The sequence below is a fragment of the Desmodus rotundus genome, chromosome X (genome assembly GCF_022682495.2).
Source record: "Desmodus rotundus isolate HL8 chromosome X, HLdesRot8A.1, whole genome shotgun sequence".
Lineage (NCBI taxonomy): Eukaryota > Metazoa > Chordata > Mammalia > Chiroptera > Phyllostomidae > Desmodus > Desmodus rotundus.
In genome coordinates, this window is record NC_071400.1 from 16,062,035 (window position 1) to 16,082,837 (window position 20,803).

General features: G+C 38.5%; 1 protein-coding gene and 2 pseudogenes across 1 annotated transcript; 1 reads left to right on the forward strand and 2 right to left on the reverse strand.

Annotated features, from left to right (window-relative positions):
• Nucleotides 1-292: 292 nt before the first annotated feature.
• On the reverse strand, nt 293-1,278 carry LOC112310276 (ras-related protein Rab-2B). Its single transcript, XM_024566502.3, has one exon. The coding sequence runs from the start codon at nt 1,180-1,182 to the stop codon at nt 532-534; it is 651 nt and encodes a 216-aa protein (XP_024422270.2). The 5' UTR covers nt 1,183-1,278; the 3' UTR covers nt 293-531.
• Nucleotides 1,279-6,955: 5,677 nt separating this feature from the next.
• Nucleotides 6,956-7,936, forward strand: LOC112310277 (glyceraldehyde-3-phosphate dehydrogenase-like; annotated as a pseudogene).
• A 5,967-nt stretch (nt 7,937-13,903) lies between these two features.
• Nucleotides 13,904-13,972, reverse strand: LOC128780030 (U4 spliceosomal RNA; annotated as a pseudogene).
• Nucleotides 13,973-20,803: the final 6,831 nt, after the last annotated feature.

Sequence of the window (20,803 nt, forward strand, 5' to 3'; positions counted from 1 at the left end):
CACTTAGCAGAATGTCCTCAGGGTTCATCTACATTGTCACAAAAGGCAGGATTTCCTCTTTTTTTTGGCTGAATAGTATTTCATTGTATATTTTATACATACATATATATGCCATATTTTCTTTATTTATTCATCTATCTACATACACTTAGATTGTTTCCATATTTTGACTATTGTGAAAAATGCTGCAGTGACCATAAGGGTACAGATATCTCTTTGAGATAGTTCTTTCATTTCCTTTTTTTTTTACACTTCTAAAATAATTTATTTTGAATTGCCATGACAGTCAACTTTTAACATTTTAGAAATTAAAATAGGAGGCTAAGAAGAGCCCTAATCTATAGGTAATGTTCATGTCCCTGAAGAAGGGACAGTTCAGTAAGGGCCCAAATTCTCCCCTGGTCACTAAGTGGAAAGGCAAAACATCACACCTTGAAAATAGGCTTTTCTCAGCCAAAGTAAGACCTCTTTCTTTAAGTCTATTGATCTGAAGCTGTTCCAGGAAGGAAAAAAAGAGTCCAAGCCAGGTGTTCAGCAGCAGCCAGAGTTGAACTCTATGTCACCAGAGTTCCGCTGGGCGGTGCTGGGTCCCACTGAAGTTGAAATACACTGTTGAGGACCGATCTTGATGCCAGTTGCCTCATTGTGGACATCAAATAAACCCTGCTGGATCTGCCTATATATTTCTTTGGCTGTATTAATGAAAGCCTCTTCAACATTGCAGGCTGTTTTGGCTGAAGTTTCCATGAATATAAGTCCATGCTCATGAGCAAAGGCCGCTCCTTCTTCTCTCTTCACATCCCTGTGGGACTCTAAGTCACTCTTATTCCCAATCAGCATGATAACCATGTTGGAGCTAGAGTGTTGCTGGGCATCCTCTAACCATGAGATCAGGTGGTTGAAGGTTTCACGCCTTGTGATGTCATACACCAGCAGTGCTCCAGCTGCTCCCCTGTAGTAGGAACGGGTGATAGAACGGAAGGATTCTTGCCCAGCCGTATCCCAGATTTGTAGTTTGATTTGTTTTCCATCAATGTTGACCATACAGGCCTCAAACTCCACACCTATTGTGAGGTCATGGACAGGTTGGAACCGCTTGTCTGTAAACTGCAGGAGGAGACATGACTTCCCCACACCTGTGTCCCCGATGATAATGTATTTGAAGAGATAAACATAAGTCATGGTCCTGTTTCCTCTGGATTCCGGGTCTGCCCTACTTCAACAGCCCATTTCCTTTTAATATATACTCAGAAGTGGAATTGATGGATCATTTGTTATTTCTCTTTTTAATTGTTTGAGAAACCTCCACATTGTTTTCCTTAGTAGTTGCATCATTTTACAATATATAAAAGATTTTGAATAAACAAACAATGCTTAGAGGTTTATATGTGGGGTGTTAGTAAAGTGGATATTTAGGGATCACAACTTAGTCTATTAAAGATAAATTAAGCTTGGTTTTCACTGTCATTAAAACAACCAGTTAAACAATTTAAAAGAAAGCAATCAGTCCCCTTTACATGTTGTCATTGTGGCATTATGAAGTCATGGCCCCTGTCAGCAAATGTTTTATGGTTTCATTGCCATAATATCATTATTATTTGGCTAAGACATTCCTATAGCTGCCCTTTAACCTGCCCTATGTTTGTTTTTTGCAGTAATATTCACTATACCAGTTGTGTTTTTTAATTAACATCTCTGAGCACTTACTGTATGCCCAACACTGTGCAAAACGATTTAACTGTATTGTCACTATCCTTTAGGTCAAATACCATTACTAGTCTCATTTTTTTCAAAAAAGGAAACAAGCTAAGAAAGCTTTAGGACTGTACTTTATTAGTCCTAAGAACACATTTTGCATTTCTGATATCAAGATGATTTTGTTATTAGTGTCATCTTACAATCATATGGTACAGAAAATAGCCTGGCATAATAGCTATTATGTGTGTGTATATACTTTGTTATAGTTGTTGGTACTACTGTCAGTTGACTTGGGTATATTATGTACAGTGGTAGTACTAAACATGGCAAGTTTTATTGTCAATTTAAATGTTTTCAAGAGTGTTCATTCTGAATTGACTTTGAAAGGAAAGGATATTCTGTATGCTGAAAGGCAATGAAAACAGTGGCAGGGTAGCAATTGGATGTTAGTGAAACAAATATATATATATATAATTGCAGGAATGTCCACAATTTCTTTTTTTTTTGCAAAGTGACAATTAAGTGATTTACACAAACATTTGAAAGATGCCCACAAAAAGAAAACTTTGTTATATTTTATTACTGCTATATCCAAAAGGATTACCAAGCAAAGCAATCAAAAGCCAAATTGTCAAATCACACCACACAGAAATGTAAGAAATTTCAAACCATGCAATGAGAGGCTTGTGTATGCAAATTGTTCAGCACTATTGCTAAGGCATTATGTCATTGTTTAATTGGAAATTTCCTTTCTTATGTATTGTTATGTAAAATAATGATATGTCATATAATTGATGACATCTTAGACTTGATGGCATTAGGTATCTTGCCGAGGGTCACACAACTGGCAAGTAGAAGGGTAGAGACTCATAAGGCAGGTCTCGGCTCTTAACAAGGACGCTTTAGTGGAAATTCTTTGACTTTATAACTTCTCTTTTACCTTTAACAAGCCCGTAAGCATTTCTTTTAAACTAAATAGTACTAAATGTGTTTTATATTTCTTGGTAATTTCATGACTATCTTGGGGATCATTGTAGGTAGAATCTTTGGGAGCAGTATCTAAAACAGAGTCAGGAGTCACTAAAATTAAGAAAAACATCAAAATAATTAGATGCAGGTCCCAATGGCCTTCAAGTGAAAAGGTAAATGATCCCCTCTGCATCAAGTTCCCCTCAAAACAGTAGTGAATGTGTAGTGTCTTCTATCACTTGGAAATATCAAATAGAAGCACAAATATTAGACTCAATGAGGTTGGGGTCTTAGTTCTATACAGTCACATTTCATAGCCCTTCTATGACTTCTTCCATGCTTTCAGAATCTATTGCTTCAAGGAACTTAAGAAAAATAAAACTAAAAATTAAAATAAAATAATGACTCATGATTACCTCAGAGAAGTAATTATGGATCTAACAGTAATAAATAACTACATAGCACCTTATCATTTTTTACACCTTCACAATTTTGTCTCACTTCATTCTCACAGCAAAACTTTGTAGTAGTTAACAACAAAGTGCATTGAAAATCTTCACACTATCATCTGGATTCAAGTCTCAATCACTTATAAGCTGGTTGACTTTAGGAAAAATCACTTCATTTTTATGAACCTCATTTTTCTTATTTGTAAAATTAGGGACTGGTAATAATAATACATGCCTTGAATGCTGTTATGAGAATGAAATGAGATAATGTTTGTAAAGCAATTCAGCACAGTGCTTGCTGTCTAAAGGCTAAATAAATGTAAGCTTCTATTGTTATGTACATAACAACCCTTGTGTAACTAAACAACTTTACAAATGAAGAAACTAAGGTTCAGAGAAGTTAAGTCAATATCCAAGGTCACACAGCTAGGAAGGAGCCAGGCTGGTACAAATAAACCCAGGACTGCACTTGCCTTGGATACAGGCAAAGTGTGTAATAGAGAACCTCTGAAAGTCTGTACCAACTCAGTAATGACTATTTTATTTATAATTTCCATGTAACTTGACACATTGCTGAAAGAGCTATAATAGCTTAAAATTATTTTTTCCTTCTTTCATAAAGGCTACTGATAGATAAAGATGGAAATAAAAATTGAGTAGACTTTGCTAATGGGTCATAGTACATGGTTGTCAAAATGCTACAAGCCAATTTCTGTTATAACCAAAAATCTCTTTATTAAAAAAAGGGACCAAATCCTAGCTACATTATCACAAATTCAAGATATTTATGATACATTTTTTAAAGCAACAGAGAGTATTGTCAGAAGCTTAATGTAAAAGATCTGACCTGTACTAAAAACCACTTAAATTTCCTATTTCTCTAACCCTTGGTGATTATTTGAATTTGCTTGAAAGCTCCTAATCTACATAATTAGATCCACTAGCTTACAGAAGCAGATTAGACATAATCAAAGAGGTCAAGAGTTGGACAAGAGCAAGCTTCAAAGAAGTGGATGCTGTGTTAACTCCTGTTCTTAGGTGCATCTTTGTGTTCAGGAACCATTGAGCTAGAAATAAAAGGATGGCCCAGGGGTGCAGAGAAGAGATGGAGAAAAAGAGCTCTGGGAAGATAGCTTTGTAGGTTTCTAGAGTTGTGAGCAATGCAGCAGAGAATGAGGATATAGAAAGGGGTTGAAACTCCAGATCAAATCAAAAGAATTGCTCAATAAGGGCTGGGTACCTGCAAGAATCCAACATCTAAGAGAAAGCGTGAAACCAGTTCCCTAGAAAGAAAAATGTGCCAGTAGAGAGCATAGAGCAGAACACACCAGAGGGGATAATGCAATAGCAGAGCAAGGAAGCCACAGCAAGGGTATCAAAACACCCCAGAACAGACTACTAAACCAACTATGCCTGTGGAATGGGTAAGCCTCTCAGAAAAAAAGTACAGCCCATAAAGAACAGTTAGGTAGTCCACCCTCACTGAGTAGCCAAGTCAAGGGAAAGTATTCAGCTGAATAAATGGGACCACCTTTGAACCATGTGCTTTAATCCTCACCAGTGGAGAGACCCTGTTCTCAAGCAGTGGACATGATCCACTCTAGCAGAAAATTTAGGTCTTGGGAGAGTTGGGAAGACCACATGCTAGGGAGAACTGAAGTCATGGAGCAAGCTTACCAGCAGGGCAAGCATGCTGAAGAAGGTCCAGAAGTGGCTAAAGACTTCAGGGCTTTAAAAAAAATTTTTTTTTATTGTTGTTCAATTAAAGTTGTCCCCATTTTACTCTCATTACACTCCCCCGCCCTACCGACCCCCACCTCCCACATTCAATCCTCCATTCCCTCAGTTGTCTTTGTCCATGGGTCCTTTATACATGATCCTTGATGGCCCTTCCCCTTCTTTTCCTCATTATTCTCCTCCTCCACCTCCGCTCTGGTTACTATCAGTTTGTTCTGTATGTCCATGTCTTTGGCTCTATTTTGCTCATTTGTTTGATTTGTTGATTAGGGGCCCCTTAAAGGTGAAATCATATGGTATTTGTCTTTCACTGACTGGCTTATTTCACTTAACACAATACTCTCCAGTTCTATCCATGCTGTCACGAAGGATAGGAGTTCCTGCTTTCTTTCTTCTGTGTAGTATTCCAATCGTGTAAATGTTCAACAATTTTTTGATGCACTCATTTACTGATGGGCACCTAGGTGGCTTCCAGAACTTGGCTATTGTAAATTGTGCTGCTATGAACATTGGGGTGCATACATTCTTTTGAACTAGTGTTTCAGGATTCTTAAGGTGTAATAACACCAGTGGAATTGCAAGGTTGAAAGGCAGTTTCATTTTTAGTTTTTTGAAGAAATTCCATACTGTTTTCCACAGTGGCTGCAACAGTCTGCATTCCCACCAACAGTGTGCTACAGTTCCCTTTCTCCACAACCTCGCCAGCACTTGCTGTTTGTTGATTTGTTTATGATGGCCATTCTGACTAATGTGAAGTAGTATATCATTGTTGTTTTAATTTGCATCTGTCTGATGGCTGGTGATGCTGAGCATCCTTTCATATGTCTCTGGGCCCTCTGTATATCCTCCTTGGAGAAGTGTCTGTTCAGGTCCTTTGCCAATTTTGTAATAGGGTTTTGTCTTCCTGGTGTTGGTTGGATGAGTTGTTTATATATTTTGGAGATCAAACCCTTGTCCAAGGTATTTTTTGGCAAATACATTTCTCATATGGTTAGTTCCCTTTTCATTTCAAAGCAGTGCAGAAGCTTTTTATTTTGATGAAGTCCAATTTGTTTATTCTTTCCTTTATATCCCTTGCTCTAGGGCACATATTGGTGAAAATACTGCTGTATGGAATATCTGAGATACTATATGATCTCACCTATAAGTGGAACCTAATCCTCAAAACAAAGAAACAAGCAAAATACAACCAGAGACATTGAAATAAAGAACAAACTGACAGTAACCAGAGAGGAGGGGGGGAAGGGATAATAGAGGATAATAGGGGAAGCAACATGTATAAAGGACACATGGACTAAGGCAAAGGGGGTAGGTTCAAGGGTGTGAGGCCAGGATGGGTGTGGCAGGGGTCCGTGGTGGGGTGAAAATGGAGACAACTGTAGTTGAAGAACAATAAAAAAAGACTGTCAGCTAATTTCTCAAAAGAAACTTTGCAGGCCAGAAGGAACTTGCACAAAATATTCAAAGAGATGAAAAGCAAGAACCTATAACCAAGGTTGCTCTACCCAGCAAAGCTATCATTTAGAATCAAAGGACAGATAAAGAGCTTCCCAGACAATGAAAAGCTAAATGAGTACATCACAAAACCAGCATTATACGAAATGATAAAGGGTCTCCTTTAAGAAGAAGAAGAAGAAAAATATGAATAAAATGGCAACAAATACATATCTATCAACAATTGAATCCCTCCTCCACAAAAAAGGAAAGAAACAAGCAGAACAGACAGAGTCATAAATACAGAGAACATTTTTATGGTTTCCAGGTGGGATATGGGTCAGGGGTATGGGTAAAAAAGTGAAGGGATTAAGAAGCACAAATTGGTAGTTACAGAATAGTCATGGAAATGTAAAGTACAGCATAGGACATAGAATAACCAAAGAACATATATGCACGACCCATGGACATGGACAACAGTGTGGGGATTGCCTGAGAGAATGTGGGGGATGGGTAGAGGGGGGTCAAATGGGGAAAATTGGGACAACTCTAATAGCATAATCAATAAAATATAATTTAAAAAAGAATAAAAAATCAGCTCTCTGCTCCTCCTGTTCAACAGACAGCCATGTCGTCCTGCACAGTGCAAGCTACAACCCTGAGCTACAATGCTGAAGACAGGAGTGAACAGATTTGGCCGTATTGGGCACCTGATCACCCAGGCTACCTTTTACTCTGGTAAACTGGATGTTGTCACCATCAGTGACCCTTTCATTGACCTTAACTACATGATCTACATGTTCCAGTATGATTCTACTCATGGCAAGTTCAAACAGGAAGCTTGTCATCAATGGAAAGTCCATCTCCATCTTCCAGGAGTAAGATCCTGCTGACATCAAATGGGGTGATGCTGGTGCTGAATATGCTGTGGAGCCCACTGGTGTCTTCACCACTGTGGAAAAGGCTGGAGCTCACTGGAAGGGTGGAACCAAGAGGGTCGTCATCTCTGTCCCTTCTGTGGATGCCACCATGTTTGTGATGGGTGAGAACCATGACAACTATGACACCTCCATGAAAACTGTCAGCAATGATCCTGCACCACCAACTGCTTGGTCCCCCTGGCCAAGGCCATCCATAATAACTTTGGCATTGTGGAGGGACTCATGACCACAGTCCACACCATCACTGCCACCCAGAAGACCGTGGATGTGCCCTCTAGCAAGCTGTGGCATGATGGCCGAGGGGTTACCCAGAACATCATCCCTGCTTCCACTGGTGCTGCCAAGGCTGTGGGCAAGGTCACCCCTGAGCCGAATGGCAAGCTCACTGGCATGGCCTTCTGTGTCCCCACGCCCAATGTGTCAGTTGTGGATCTGACCTGCTGCCTGGAGAAAGCTGCCAAATACAATGAAATCAAGAAGGTAGTGAAGCAGGCATCAGAGGGCCCCCTCAAGGGCATCCTGGGCTATACCAAGGACCAAGTTGTCTCCAGCAACTTTAACAGTGACACCCCCTCCTCCACCTTCGATGCCGGGGCTGGCATTGTCCTCTATGACCACTTTGTCAAGCTCATTTCCTGATATGACAATGAATTTGGCTACAGCAACAAGATGGGGGGCTTTGTGGTCCACATGGCCTCCAAGGAGTAAGAGCCCACTGGACCACCAGCCACAGTGACAGGAAGAGAGAACCTCAGCTGCTGGAGAGTCTTTGCCCCAAATCGATCCCCCAACACACTGAGAATCTCCTGACCTACAGTTTCTATCCTAGACCCCCTGAAGAAGGGAAGGGCTTAGGGAGCCCTGCCTTGTCATGCAACATCAATAAAGTTCACTGTACCACTCCTTCCCCCAAAAAGAATAAAAAACAAGCAAAACCATTGTCCCAAACTTGGGGAAATTTGGGGTTATGTTTGAGATTTTGTGTGTGTGTGTGTTCTGTCATTTTGAAGGTTATTTGCAATGTATACTGTTATTTGAATAAAGATTAATTTGATTCTTGCCCTGGCTGGTGTGGTTCAGTAGATTGAGTGCCAGCCTGTGAATCAAAGGGTCACTGGTTGAATTCCCAGTCTAGGGCACATGCCTGGATTGAGGGCCAGGTCCCTAGTAGGGGTCATATGAGAGGCAACCATACATTGATATTTCTCTCCCTCTCTCTCTCCCTTCCCCTCTCTAAAATATAAGTAAGTAAAATCTTTTTAAAAAGTTTTAAGATTAATTTGGTTCTTATTAAGTCGCTTCTGTTTTGGATACTACTCTTTTATCTAATGACACACTTAATTACCTCATAATAAGTCTGTGCTGATTTGTTTGGTTTTTTGGTAAGCTAAGAACAATTGATAAACTTAAAAAATGGATTATTTCAAAGGAACTTACAAAATATTAAACTCTACTATTCTGGTGATAGATTCTTAGAAAATATAGAATTCACACAGGATAGTAGAGAGATTTGGGGTACAGGTGTGGGAAGACATGCACATTCTACTAAGATGTGGGTATTTTGCTCTAAAACCAAAACTGCCCTCCAAAATCCGAGATGAGCTCTAAGGAAATAATTACTGACGTTCTGAGGAATAATGAGTGCTAATTAATCATCTGAAATCGTTTCTAATAACCTTGTTCCTCTACATATTTTCCTTGATGAAAAATTTTAAGACACAAAATGAAATAAAGACCACCACATCAGAAGTAGATTTACCCTTTGAGAAATGGCTATGTCAGCTGATTTGTAATAGGAACAAAGCAGCTAATCACTTTTCCTGAACACTAAGACACAAACTTTATGGACAGTGAACATTTTCACAGGTGAAGTTCTGAGTTGTAATAGTTAATGTGATATTTAGACTGTGAAATTTCTCCAGTAAGGATGCCTTTGCATGGAATGGAGAAGTTTTAACAAAATGTAATGTTTGCAAACTGTATTACCATTCACACACATTACCTATTTAAGTTTCATAGTCACCATCCTATGAAACAGATATTTATATATTATTGTTATTTTTGCTATTGTTATGATTATTATTAATATTATTCCCATGTTAAGGTGAACAAACTGAGGTTCACAGTTGCCTAAGGCTATTATAGCTAGGAGTGCAGAAAGTAAAATAAAACTCTGAGGAGAGTCATCCAAAGCAGGCTGAATGGAAATTGGAGGCAAAAGCAGGATGTTTCTCATAGAGCAGACTGACAGCTGTAAGAGGGGGAGGGGGAGAGGGGACTGGATGAAAGCAGTGGAAGGGATTAGCCAAAAAATATACATGAATGACCCATGGACATGGACAATGGTGAGGGGATTGCCTGAGAGAGTGAAGGGGGCTGGGCAGAGGAGTCAAATGGGGAAAAATTGGGACAGCTGATATAGCATAAACAATAAAATATTTTTAAAAAGCAGGACATTTCTGAAGCTCATGAAAAATGAAAAACACATTAAAAAACAGAGCTCTTGGTCAATCAACATGAATCTTCCTACCAAAGCTTTGACTGTGCCTCTTCAGTCTGCTACCCAAATTGAGGCTGGCCCATGGGGAACCTTTTGATCTCGTGCTCTTATGTTCTCTCTCTCTCTCTCTCCTCTCCTTTCCTCTCCTCTCTCTCCCTTCCTCCATCCTTCTCCTCTCTCCTCTTCTATCCCTCTCCACTTACCTCCTTATCTTCCTGTGAATCTCTCCTCCTCCTTATTTCTCTCAATCTCCCTGGCCTTTGTCTTTCATTTTCAGACAGGCAGTTCTTAGGGGAAAATAAGGATTCTTCTCTTGGCTTACACATTAGGTTTCTGTGCCTAATGGATGCCAAAACATTAGATGTCAAAGTGTTCCTTTAGTGGAACCAAATATGGCACCTTCATTCATGGAGTCAGCACGGAATAAATATGGGCAAAGTATGGAATTATGGGTTCTGGTTCTGTTTTATATTGACTATGTCCTTTTAGGTAAGTCTCCCAGCATCTCTGTGATTCAGTTTTATAGTAAAAAAATTAGTAATGCTGCTTTGGTAATACTGTTCTGGCTGGTGTGGCTCAGTGGATTGAGTGCCGGCCTGCAAACCAAAGGGTCTCTGGTTGAATTCCCAATCAGGACACACTCCTGGATTGCAGACCAGGTCCCCAGTACGGGGCACATGAGAAGCAACCACACATTGACGTTTCCCTCCCTCTCTTTCTCCTTTCCTTCCCCTTTCTCTAAAATAAATAAACAAATATATAAATAAATAAAATCTTTTAAAAAATTAGTAATGCTATCTCCCAGGATTCTTGTGAGGATTAAATGAATTCATGTATACAAAATACCTAGTATAGCCTGTGCACAGAGTCTGTGCTCATGTAAGGGAGTTGGGTCATAAAGTCTACCTTCCATTATGATCAATTATCCCTCATAGAGATTGGCTCTTGATAATTTTGTAAGGATTTGTTCATTCCAGCTTAGTCCTAATTAGGCCTACTACAGGAGAGAGGGGCACCACTGACTTCCCTGGGCTCCAGGAAGTAGGAAAGTCTCATCATATTCTGTTAAATAAGCTCCATCTTGTCCCATTGCTCACCAGCACTGGCCGCTAACAGACACAGACACACCTCCCTCTACACACCCTGACAGTACCTACTTCAACATACTCAAATAACACAGTGACATGGGAATTCTTACTTAGTAGCACTGATGCAAAATCTAAAGGTCATAAAATAAAATCATGTGTTTAGCACAGTGTTTAGTATAAAAGTGAAGCTAAAAATGTTAGTTATTAATCTTGGTATTTCTTATTATCCAAAAAAACTATGGGCTATTCTAGCTTCTAAATCTGACCAGGGCCTGAACTTTATCCAAAGTTTTGAGACTCTGGGCAATTTTGACTGTCAATTGTTTTCACCAACATGAAAGAAGGAAATAAGCATGGTAAAGTCCTAAGGGGCCAGAATCATATATTTCAGCATTGTATGACTTCTCCCTCCCACCCTTACCTTGGTTACCTAGCCCAGGGCATTGCACACAGTAGGAACTCAGTGCTATTTAAAGAATAAATAAACAAATGGGTGATACAAGTTCAACTGCCTCTCAGAATTTCTGTTTAGCTTCTGGTGAACAATAATGCTTTTCTGGTTTGTACTTGTATCCCAAACCCCTGGGCTTTAGTAAAGCCTACTAATGAATGTTAGCAGAATCTGTCTCAAAGTCCCCAGTCCTTTCAAGGATACGTATTTTCCCAGCCTAGCCACTTTATCCTGAGCTTCAACTCTCACTGGTCCTAAACATACAATGCTTTCCTTTTCTTTCATTCATATCCACCAGTAGAAATCTTACCCTTGGAGGTGCAGCACAAATACCACCTCTTCCATGAAGCCTTCTTTGATCTCCCCATCTGGAAATGATCTCACTCTCCTTTGAACACCATTGTCCTTTGTACTTCTCTGTTGGCACTTCTCCCATTCCATCTTATATATTAGAATTGTAATCCTGCCTCAGCTCCCCTGCTAGTCAGTGAACTCTTTGAGGGTACAGAACAGATTTTATACACGTTTGGTTTCCCCACCAATAACTAGCACTTCCTAGCTCATTGGTGCTCAAAACACACTTGTATGAATGAGTGAATCCAAGCTAGGTGCCATAGTACATGACTTGAGAAAAGTTGGCAGATCAGTAGAAAGCCTGGCTTGATGTGATGTACCTGAAAGGATAGAGCTGTATTATAAAACAAAGCATAGTGCATGACCATATTTCTTTGTAAGAAACATCCTTATTAGCCTGAAAATTACCTAAGGCAGGATATTGGCTGAAGGAGATCTGATAGGAAAAAATAATGTTTCATTAAACCTCTAATAAAAAAGCATACATTTATAAAAAATTAAATCCAGCTGACTTTTGAAATGATTGTAACAGTGTTTCCGTGGGTGACATTTTAAGAGACACAAAATGCTCAGTTTCAGCCTTGACAGAATTCATCCATCACCTCAACATTGTTTGTCTCTAAAATCTTGCAGAGTCAGCTGGTTTGACCATTTTCTCTGCTTTGACCTAAGCTCCCATGATTGCTACCTGGTGGGTTTGTAGTCAAAGCTGACTGACAGTTGTGGCAGTAAAAATGCTCTTTATAAACAGAAACCATGACCATGTAAATACAACCCTGGCATCAGGTTGTATACTTAAGTACTAAGCTTAAGCACTCCTTGCCTGCTAGGCCATTAGCCTGTAGCAGGGGTGTCCAACCATTTGGCATCTCTGGGCCACACTGAAAGAAGATGAGTTGTCCTGGGCCACACATTAAATACACAAACACTAATGAAAACTGCTGAGCAAAAAACAGGTTTGAAGTAAATTTACAAATTTCATGTTGAGCCACATTCATAGCCATCATGGGCCGCATGTGGCCTGCAGGCTGTGGATTTGACACTCCTGATAGGACTTTCACATATTACTATGAATTCACTCATTTGCTCTTGATTTTTTTCCTGCTCTGTGGAGGGGGGAGGTTAAAATTTTTTTATGTGTATGTACTACATAATCTATACCTTCATTGTTGTTTTGCTGTTTCTTAGGCTTTTGTGGTCAATTAGTTTTCCTAAGGCTTATTTTTCATTGAAATATAATTGATATATACCATCACATTGAATATTTGCTTCAGGTATACAATATAAAGATTTGATATTTGTATATATTATATAATGATCACCATAATAAGTCTTCTTAACATCTATTACCACACATAGATACAAGTTTTTCTCATGATAAGAACTTTTAAGATCCACTTTCTTAGCAACTTTCAAATATACAATACAGTTGTATTATTAACTATAAGTAATATTTTTTAATTTGACCTTTGTATACCCCTATCAGATAAATTACTATGGACAGAGTACACCTTAGAATCATCATAAGCTCTGAGCAAGGCTGCAAAGTCAACAAAGTTTCTGGATTTCTGGTTCCCTGTGCTTCACATAGTGGCACTTTCATTCCCATTTAAAGTCCCTTTTCCAGGTACAGGGAATAAGAAGCATAAATGGTAGGTACAAAATAGACAGAGGGAGGTTAAGAATAGTATAGGAAATGGAGAAGCCAAAAACTTATATATAGGACCCATGGCCATGAACTAAGGTGGTAATGCTGGTGGGAGGGGTGGCGCAGGGTGGAGGGGAATAAAGGGGAGAAAAAAAATGAGACAACTGTAATAGTATAATGAATAAAATATATTTTGATAAAGAAAATCTAAAAAAAATAAAAATATAGGTAAAGTCCCTTTTCCTCCTGACCTCCCAAATCCCATGCTGTTTCCTAGCATTTCAGTTCACACTGGTCCTATAAGCTGCCCATTACCCTTCTTCCCTAGCAGCTAGCTTCATTCAAAGCTTTTCTGTTTAGTGTCTTCATTTTTTAAGACTCTGCTCTCAACTAGATTTCAATGGGTGATACTGGGTTAATTCAGATTAACTCATGTGTCACCACCAAAGTAATCCAGTGCTTTAATTGATAAAATGTACATGATATCCAAACATTGATACATTCAGATGACCAATAATATTTTGATTCTATGAGTGCATGATTCCCAGAAAACCTTTAGGATATTAATGATGGGAATATCAGCCATATAACAAGGAGACTTTTTATTCATTCTGATATGATTTCAGTCTTTAACTCTTTCAATTAGCAATAATCGCACTTTGGATAAACCTCATTGGCTACAATACGGCCACTGTGCAAAGCTTGTCTTTAACTCTTATTAAAAGGGCTGCTTTGGTGGTAACTGACAAGACTAATCTTCTCCATCATGGTCAGGAAATCTAGTGGAAAAGAAATGATGAGGAAGAATAGTTCAGATGCACAACATTGAAAATGGTGCAAAGCTAGGTATACAGATCTGCTACGGACTAAACAATTGCGTTCCTGCAAAATTTATGTTAACTCCCTAATCTCCAATTTGATAGTATTTGATAGGCTTTTGGGAAATAATAATTAGGTTATAAAGGTAAAACTCTCATGAATGGCACAATAAAAAGAGAGACAAGAGAGATGATCTCCTCCTCTCTCTCTCTCTCTCTGCCATGTGAGGTTTAAGAAAGAGGGTGGCTGTGTGCAAACTGGGAAGAGGGCCCTCACCATAACCAAATCAACTGGGACCTTGACCTTTGAGTTCTGAGCATCCAGAACTGTGAAATATAAATATTTGTTATTTAAGCTATCCAGTCTTTGGAGTTTTTGTTATAGCAGTATGAAATCACTAAGATAATACTTAAACAAAATGCATAAAAGTGTACCAAAGGACAGGTAGAGCCTTGGCCTGTGTGTCTCAGTTGGTTGGGTATCGTCCTATGAACCAAAAGGTCACAGATTAGATTCCAGGTGAGGCCACATGCCTAGGTTGCAAGTTCAGTCCCTAGTTGGGGTGCATACAAGGGGCAACCAATTGATGTTCCTCTCATCGATGTTTCTCTCTCTCCCTCTCTTTTTTCCCTCTCTAAAGAAATCAATAAGCATGTCCTCAGGTGAGGATTAATAAAAAAGACAGGTACATGCATGTACATAGTGGCCTTGTTCATAATTTCCACAAGTTGGGCTCAACCCAAATGCCTAAGAATAGTAAATTGGATAAATAAACTGCATCATATTTAAATATTATAAAGTAATGAGGATGAAGTACGACACCATTAACAACATGCATAAATCAAACAAATACAATGTTGAAAAAAAGAAGCCACGCTCAATGAGAATGTACTATTTTATTCCATTTATATAAATGATAGACACAGTCTAAACTAATCTATGTTTTCAAAGTCAGGATGGTGGTTACCCTTGGGAGGGATAAGTAGTTACTAGGGGCATGTTCTAGGTGCTATCCAAGTTCTGTTTCTTGATCTAGGTGCTGATAACATAAGTATGTTAAGTTTTTGAAAATTCATCAAGCTGATATAATTTTTGCATTTTTCTGTATATGTTATATTTCATTAATAAGTTGAATAGAGTACAACACCAATAAAACTACTGTATAAAAAGGTTTTAGTAAGGTAAAACAAAGAGGTATAAAGTGGTTTAACTTCTTGGAAAAGCTCTTCGGGAAGAAAAATAGAGTCAGGCAAGGAATTATTCTTATAGTTGTAACATTTATTCATTCAATAAATATTTCTTGAGCAACCATCATATGACAGGCATAATTCTAAATGCTTAGGATATATACATGAAGAAAACACATACCTCTACCCTTGTGGCACTCACATTCTAGTGGGAGTCATATCATATCAGCATTAAGTGTGGTAGCCTTTTGAAGGAAACATGAAGGGATCGCAAAACCTAAACCCCTAGCAATTACATTATACTGTGCTTTGTTTTATGTGATCAATAGCTATATCAAGATACTGGAAGAACTCATGGTAACCTGTCTAGCCTTCCTAGATGGTTTCAGATGATTTGACTCTAAGTGGCAACGTTCTGAATGAAATACAACAGGAAATTGTAGGTTGCACGCTGTATGTGTACTGAGTCCAGCTTAAAGGACATGTTGTGCTCTCTAAAGCTGACTGAGAAATAGGCTTTGTCCTCCTCCTGCTGGATGCCCTTTGCTCTGGCACCTGTCATCCATTAGGAGACCTCCTACTGGGATCTTTCATCATTGAAAATATATGATGATTTTCATTACTGCCTAGACTAATTGGTAGTGAGTATTCCTTTAAAATATATTCCCCTAAATATTGATTGGGCTTTGGACATTCTTTGAAGTTTCTAACACCAACACAGTTGGACTGAAATCATAGATACTAATCACAGAAAATGAAAAATTTGGTGAAGGAAGAATTACCACTGTGGTTCTTTCCTTATTATAGCCGGTTAGTCAGTAAACACATGTGAAAGGAAATCTTACAGCCTTTAGTTAAACTATCCCATGGCTATCACTGGTAGCAGGTTGCTAGGCCCACTGTGTGTCCCCTTGTGAATTTATCATCGAAAGGAAGTGTTTGATGTGCCTAGTTTGCTTTCCAAGTAAGTGGAATAGTACTAGATTTTTTTTTTAAAAAAGCACCTTATAGTATAAGATTTCAACATGTGAATAATATGTTGAATAAATACATGCTTTTTAGAAGGGAAGTAGTTTTTTCCTTTAATTAGTTGTTAGCATCTGACTTAATAAAATGTTCAGGTTGGAATGGAAAGATATCATGAAACAACTTCTGAAAACTTTTCATTTTCAAGAAGAGAAATTTTTTTTAAAGATTTTATTTATTTATTTTTAGAGAGAGGGGAAGAGAGGGAGGAAGAGAGGGAGAGAAACATCCATGTGTGGTTGCCTCTCATGTGTCCCCTACTGGGGACCCGGTCTACAACCCAGGCATGTGCCCTGACTGGGAATCAAACCTGCAACCTCTTCGTTCACAGGCCGGCGCTCAGTCCACTGAGCTACACCAGCCAAGGCAAGAAAAGAAATCTTAAAAGGGTCAATGATTTGCCCAAGATCATGGTTGGTGGCAGAACCCAATGTTGAGCACAGGTTTCTTGACTACCACCCCAGCACATATTCTATTCTAGTAGTATTGTAAAAAAAAATCATGTCACAAAGTTAACAACTGCCTTCAACCCTGCTGTACATATGCTGTATGTATTCATGTATGTATAAAGAAAACATACAAAGTAAAGCATTTCTGGAATGTATCATCATATATTTATTTTTTCATTTTTTATTTTTTCAATATTTACCAGAGCATATGTTTTCAAATTGATTTGAGAGACAGAGAGAGAAAGAGAGAGAGAGAGAGAGAAACTTTGATGTGAGAGAGAAACATTGACTTGGTTGACTCCCATACTTGCTCCAACCAGGAATCAAACCCACAACCTAGGCATATGCTCTGATAGGGAATTGAACCTGCAACCTTTTGGTGTATGGGACAATGCTCCAAACAACTAAGCCACTCAGCCAGGGCTATCACTATACTTTTAAGCATAAAGATTTTAAACTAGATTTTTAATTAAAGTTATTGGGATGACATTGGTTAATAACACAATTATCAAGTGCACAATTCTTTAATACATCATCTGCATATCGCATTATGTGTTCATCACCCAAAATCAATTATCTTTTTGCCACCACATATTTTATCCCCTTTACCCTCTTTATGCTCCCCCCATACCGTTTCCCTCCAGTAACCACCATGCTGTTGTTTGTGTCTAGGAGTTTGTTTTAAACTAGATTTTTAAACTGAGCTATTGTTTATAATTTTAGGATAAAAGAAGTAGCTTATTTGCTTTTACTTGTAGGCTGATATGGTCTCAAATATCTCTTTGCTTTAGAATTCATTTTTTCAATATTAACTTGTTCTGTATTAGATGTCACAACTGTAAAAATATTTTAAATTATTTGTATAGTTAGTTGTTTAATTATGAAACCAGGAGTATGAAATATGATCTGTGTAGGTAGAAAATAGAATAAAAATTCAATTAACATGTAGTTTTACTTTCATCAAAAATACTTGCAGTTCCCTAGTATGGTCTATAAGCTCTATGAGGGTAAGTGATGTCATTTTGTTCACTACCTAGTACAGCACCTAGCATATAATAGGTGTTCAACACAGGAGATTAAGGAGACAGCACCACTGAATCCCATTGGCATTCTACCATAGAAGTTCATACCATAAAACCAGGGAGTCAGAATAGATCAATTTAAGAAGCAGAGGCTAACAAGAAGAGTCTCACAAACAATGGGAAGACAAAGAAACAATTCCCAAATGAAAGGAAAGGAGGAAGCCAAAGAAAGAATGCTAACTGAAATAGAGGCAAGTCAACTATCAGATACTGAGTTCAAAGCAATGGTCATCAGGAAGCTCACTGAGCCCTCTGAGTTCAAAGAGAACTACCAGAAACTACAGGGAAACTACAATGAACTCACTGCAAACTATATCAACATGAAAAAGGAAATAGAAACTATCAACAAGGGCAAAGAGGAAATGAAGAATACAATTTCTAAATTGAAGAACACAGTAGAAGGAATGAAAAGCAGACATGATGAAGCAGAGGATCGGATCAGCGAGCAGGAGGACAAAGTAGAAAAAAAATACCCAGAAAGAGCAAGAAAAGGAAAACAGGCTCAGAAAGAATGAAGAGGCAATAAGGGAAATGCAGGACAACATGAAAAGTAACAATATCCGTATAACAGGAATACCAGAAGGAGAAGAAGTCGAGCAAGGGATAGAAAACCTGTTTGAAAAAGTAATGATGGAAAATTTCCCTAATCTGATGAGAGAAAACGTCACCCAAATCCAGGAAACACAGAGAGTCCCAAGCAAGAGGAACATAAAGAGACCCACTGCAAGACACATCATAATTAAAATGGCAAATTTCCAAGACAAAGAGAGGATCTTAAAGGCAGCAAGGGAGAAACAGGAAGTAACATGCAAGGGAGCCCCAATAAGGTTAGCAACTGACTTCTCAATGGAAACACTCCAAGCCAGAAGAGAATGGCAAAAAATATTGCAAGTAATGAGAACCAGAGGCCTGCAAGCAAGACTACTTTACCCAGCAAGGCTCTCAATCAAGATAGAAGGCCAAATAAAGAGCTTCCCAGACAAAAGAAGTCAAAAAGAATACAATTCCGCCAAACCAGCTCTGCAAGAGATGCTAAAGGGACTGCTTTAAGGAAAGGAAGGAAAAGAGAAAGACAGAGGAACACAGGTAGGAAAAAAAGGCAATGAATAACTACCTATCATTAATAACCTTAAATGTAAATGGATTCAATGCTCCAATCAAAAGACATAGAACAGCTGAATGGATAAGAAAACATGACCCACACATATGCTGCCTACAAGAGACCCATCTCAGGACAAAAGACCTACACAGACTGAAAGTGAAGGGCTGGAAACAAATTTTCCAAGCAAACGGACAGGAAAAAAAAGCAGGGGTAGCAATACTCCTATCAGACAAAGTAGACTTCCAAAGAAGGGCCATAAAGAGAGACCCAGAAGGTCACTTCATAATACTCAAAAGAAGAATCCACCAAGAAGACATAAACATTGTAAATATATATGCACCCAACATAGGAGCACCCAAATAAATAAAGAAAATCTTGGAGGATTTCAAGAAAGATATTGACAGCAACGCAATTATAGTAGGGGACTTTAACACCCCACTATCCAAAATGGACAGGTCTTCCAAACAAAATATCACGAAGGATATTGTGTCACTTAACAACACCCTAGAGGAAATGGACTTAACTGATATATACAGAGCTTTTCATCCCAAAGAAGCAAAATACACATATTTTTCAAGTGTACATGGAACATCTTCAAAGATAGACATGATAGGACACAAAGCAAGCCTCAACAAATTCAAGAAAATTGAAATCATATCAAGCATTTTCTCTGACCACAAGGGACTGAAACTAGAAACCAACCCCAAAGGAAAAAACCTAAAACACTCAAAATCATGGAGACTGAATGGCATGCTATTAAACAATGAATGGGTCAAGAACAAGACTAGGGAAGAAATCACAAACTTTCTGGAAACAAATGAAAATGAACTCAGAACAACCCAAAACCTATGGGACACAGCAAAGGCAGTCCTGAGAGGGAAGTTCATAGCAATACAGGCCTACCTTAAAAAGAGAGAAATATTTCAAACAAACAACCTAAGCCTACGCCTACAAGAACTCCAGGAACAACAACAAAGACAGCCCAGAGCAAGCAGAAGGAAGGAAATAATCAAGATCAGAGCAGAGTTAAATGACATAGAGACTAAAAGCACAATTCTAAGGATCAATGAATCCAGGAGCTGCTTCTTTGAAAAGATAAACAAAATCGACAAGCCTTTAAGTAGGCTCATCAAGAAGAAAAGAGAGAGGACCCAAATAAACACAATCAGAAATGAAAGAGGAGAGACTACAACGGATACCACCGAGATACAAAGGATTGTAAGAGGATCCAAATAAACACAATTAGAAATGAAAGAGGAGAGATTACAACTGATACCACAGAAATACAAAGGATTGTAAGAAATTACTACGAAGAACAGTATGCTAAGAAATTTGAAAACCTAGATGAAATGGACACATTTATTGAAAAATATAATCTTCCAAAACTGAATGAAGAAGAAGCAGAAAACCTGAACAGACCAATAACAGCAGACGAAATTGAAGCAGTCATCAAAAAACTCACAACACACAAAAGCCCTGGACCAGATGGTTTCACAGGAGAATTCTACAAAGCATTTAAGGAAGAGCTAACCCCTATCCTTCACAGACTATTCGAAAAAATCCAAACTGATGGAAGACTCCCAAACTCTTTCTTTGAAGCCAGCATCATCCTAGTCCCAAAACCAGAGAAAGACACAACGAAGAAAGAAAACTTCAGACCAATATTGCTGATGAACATAGATGCTAAAATTCTCAACAAAATATTGGCAAACTGCATGCAGCAATACATTAAAAAGATCATCCACCATGACCAAGTGGGATTCATCCCAGGGATGCAAGGATGGTACAATATTAGCAAATCAATAAACATAATACATAACATCAATAACTGCAAAGACAAAAATCACACGATCATATCAATAGATGCAG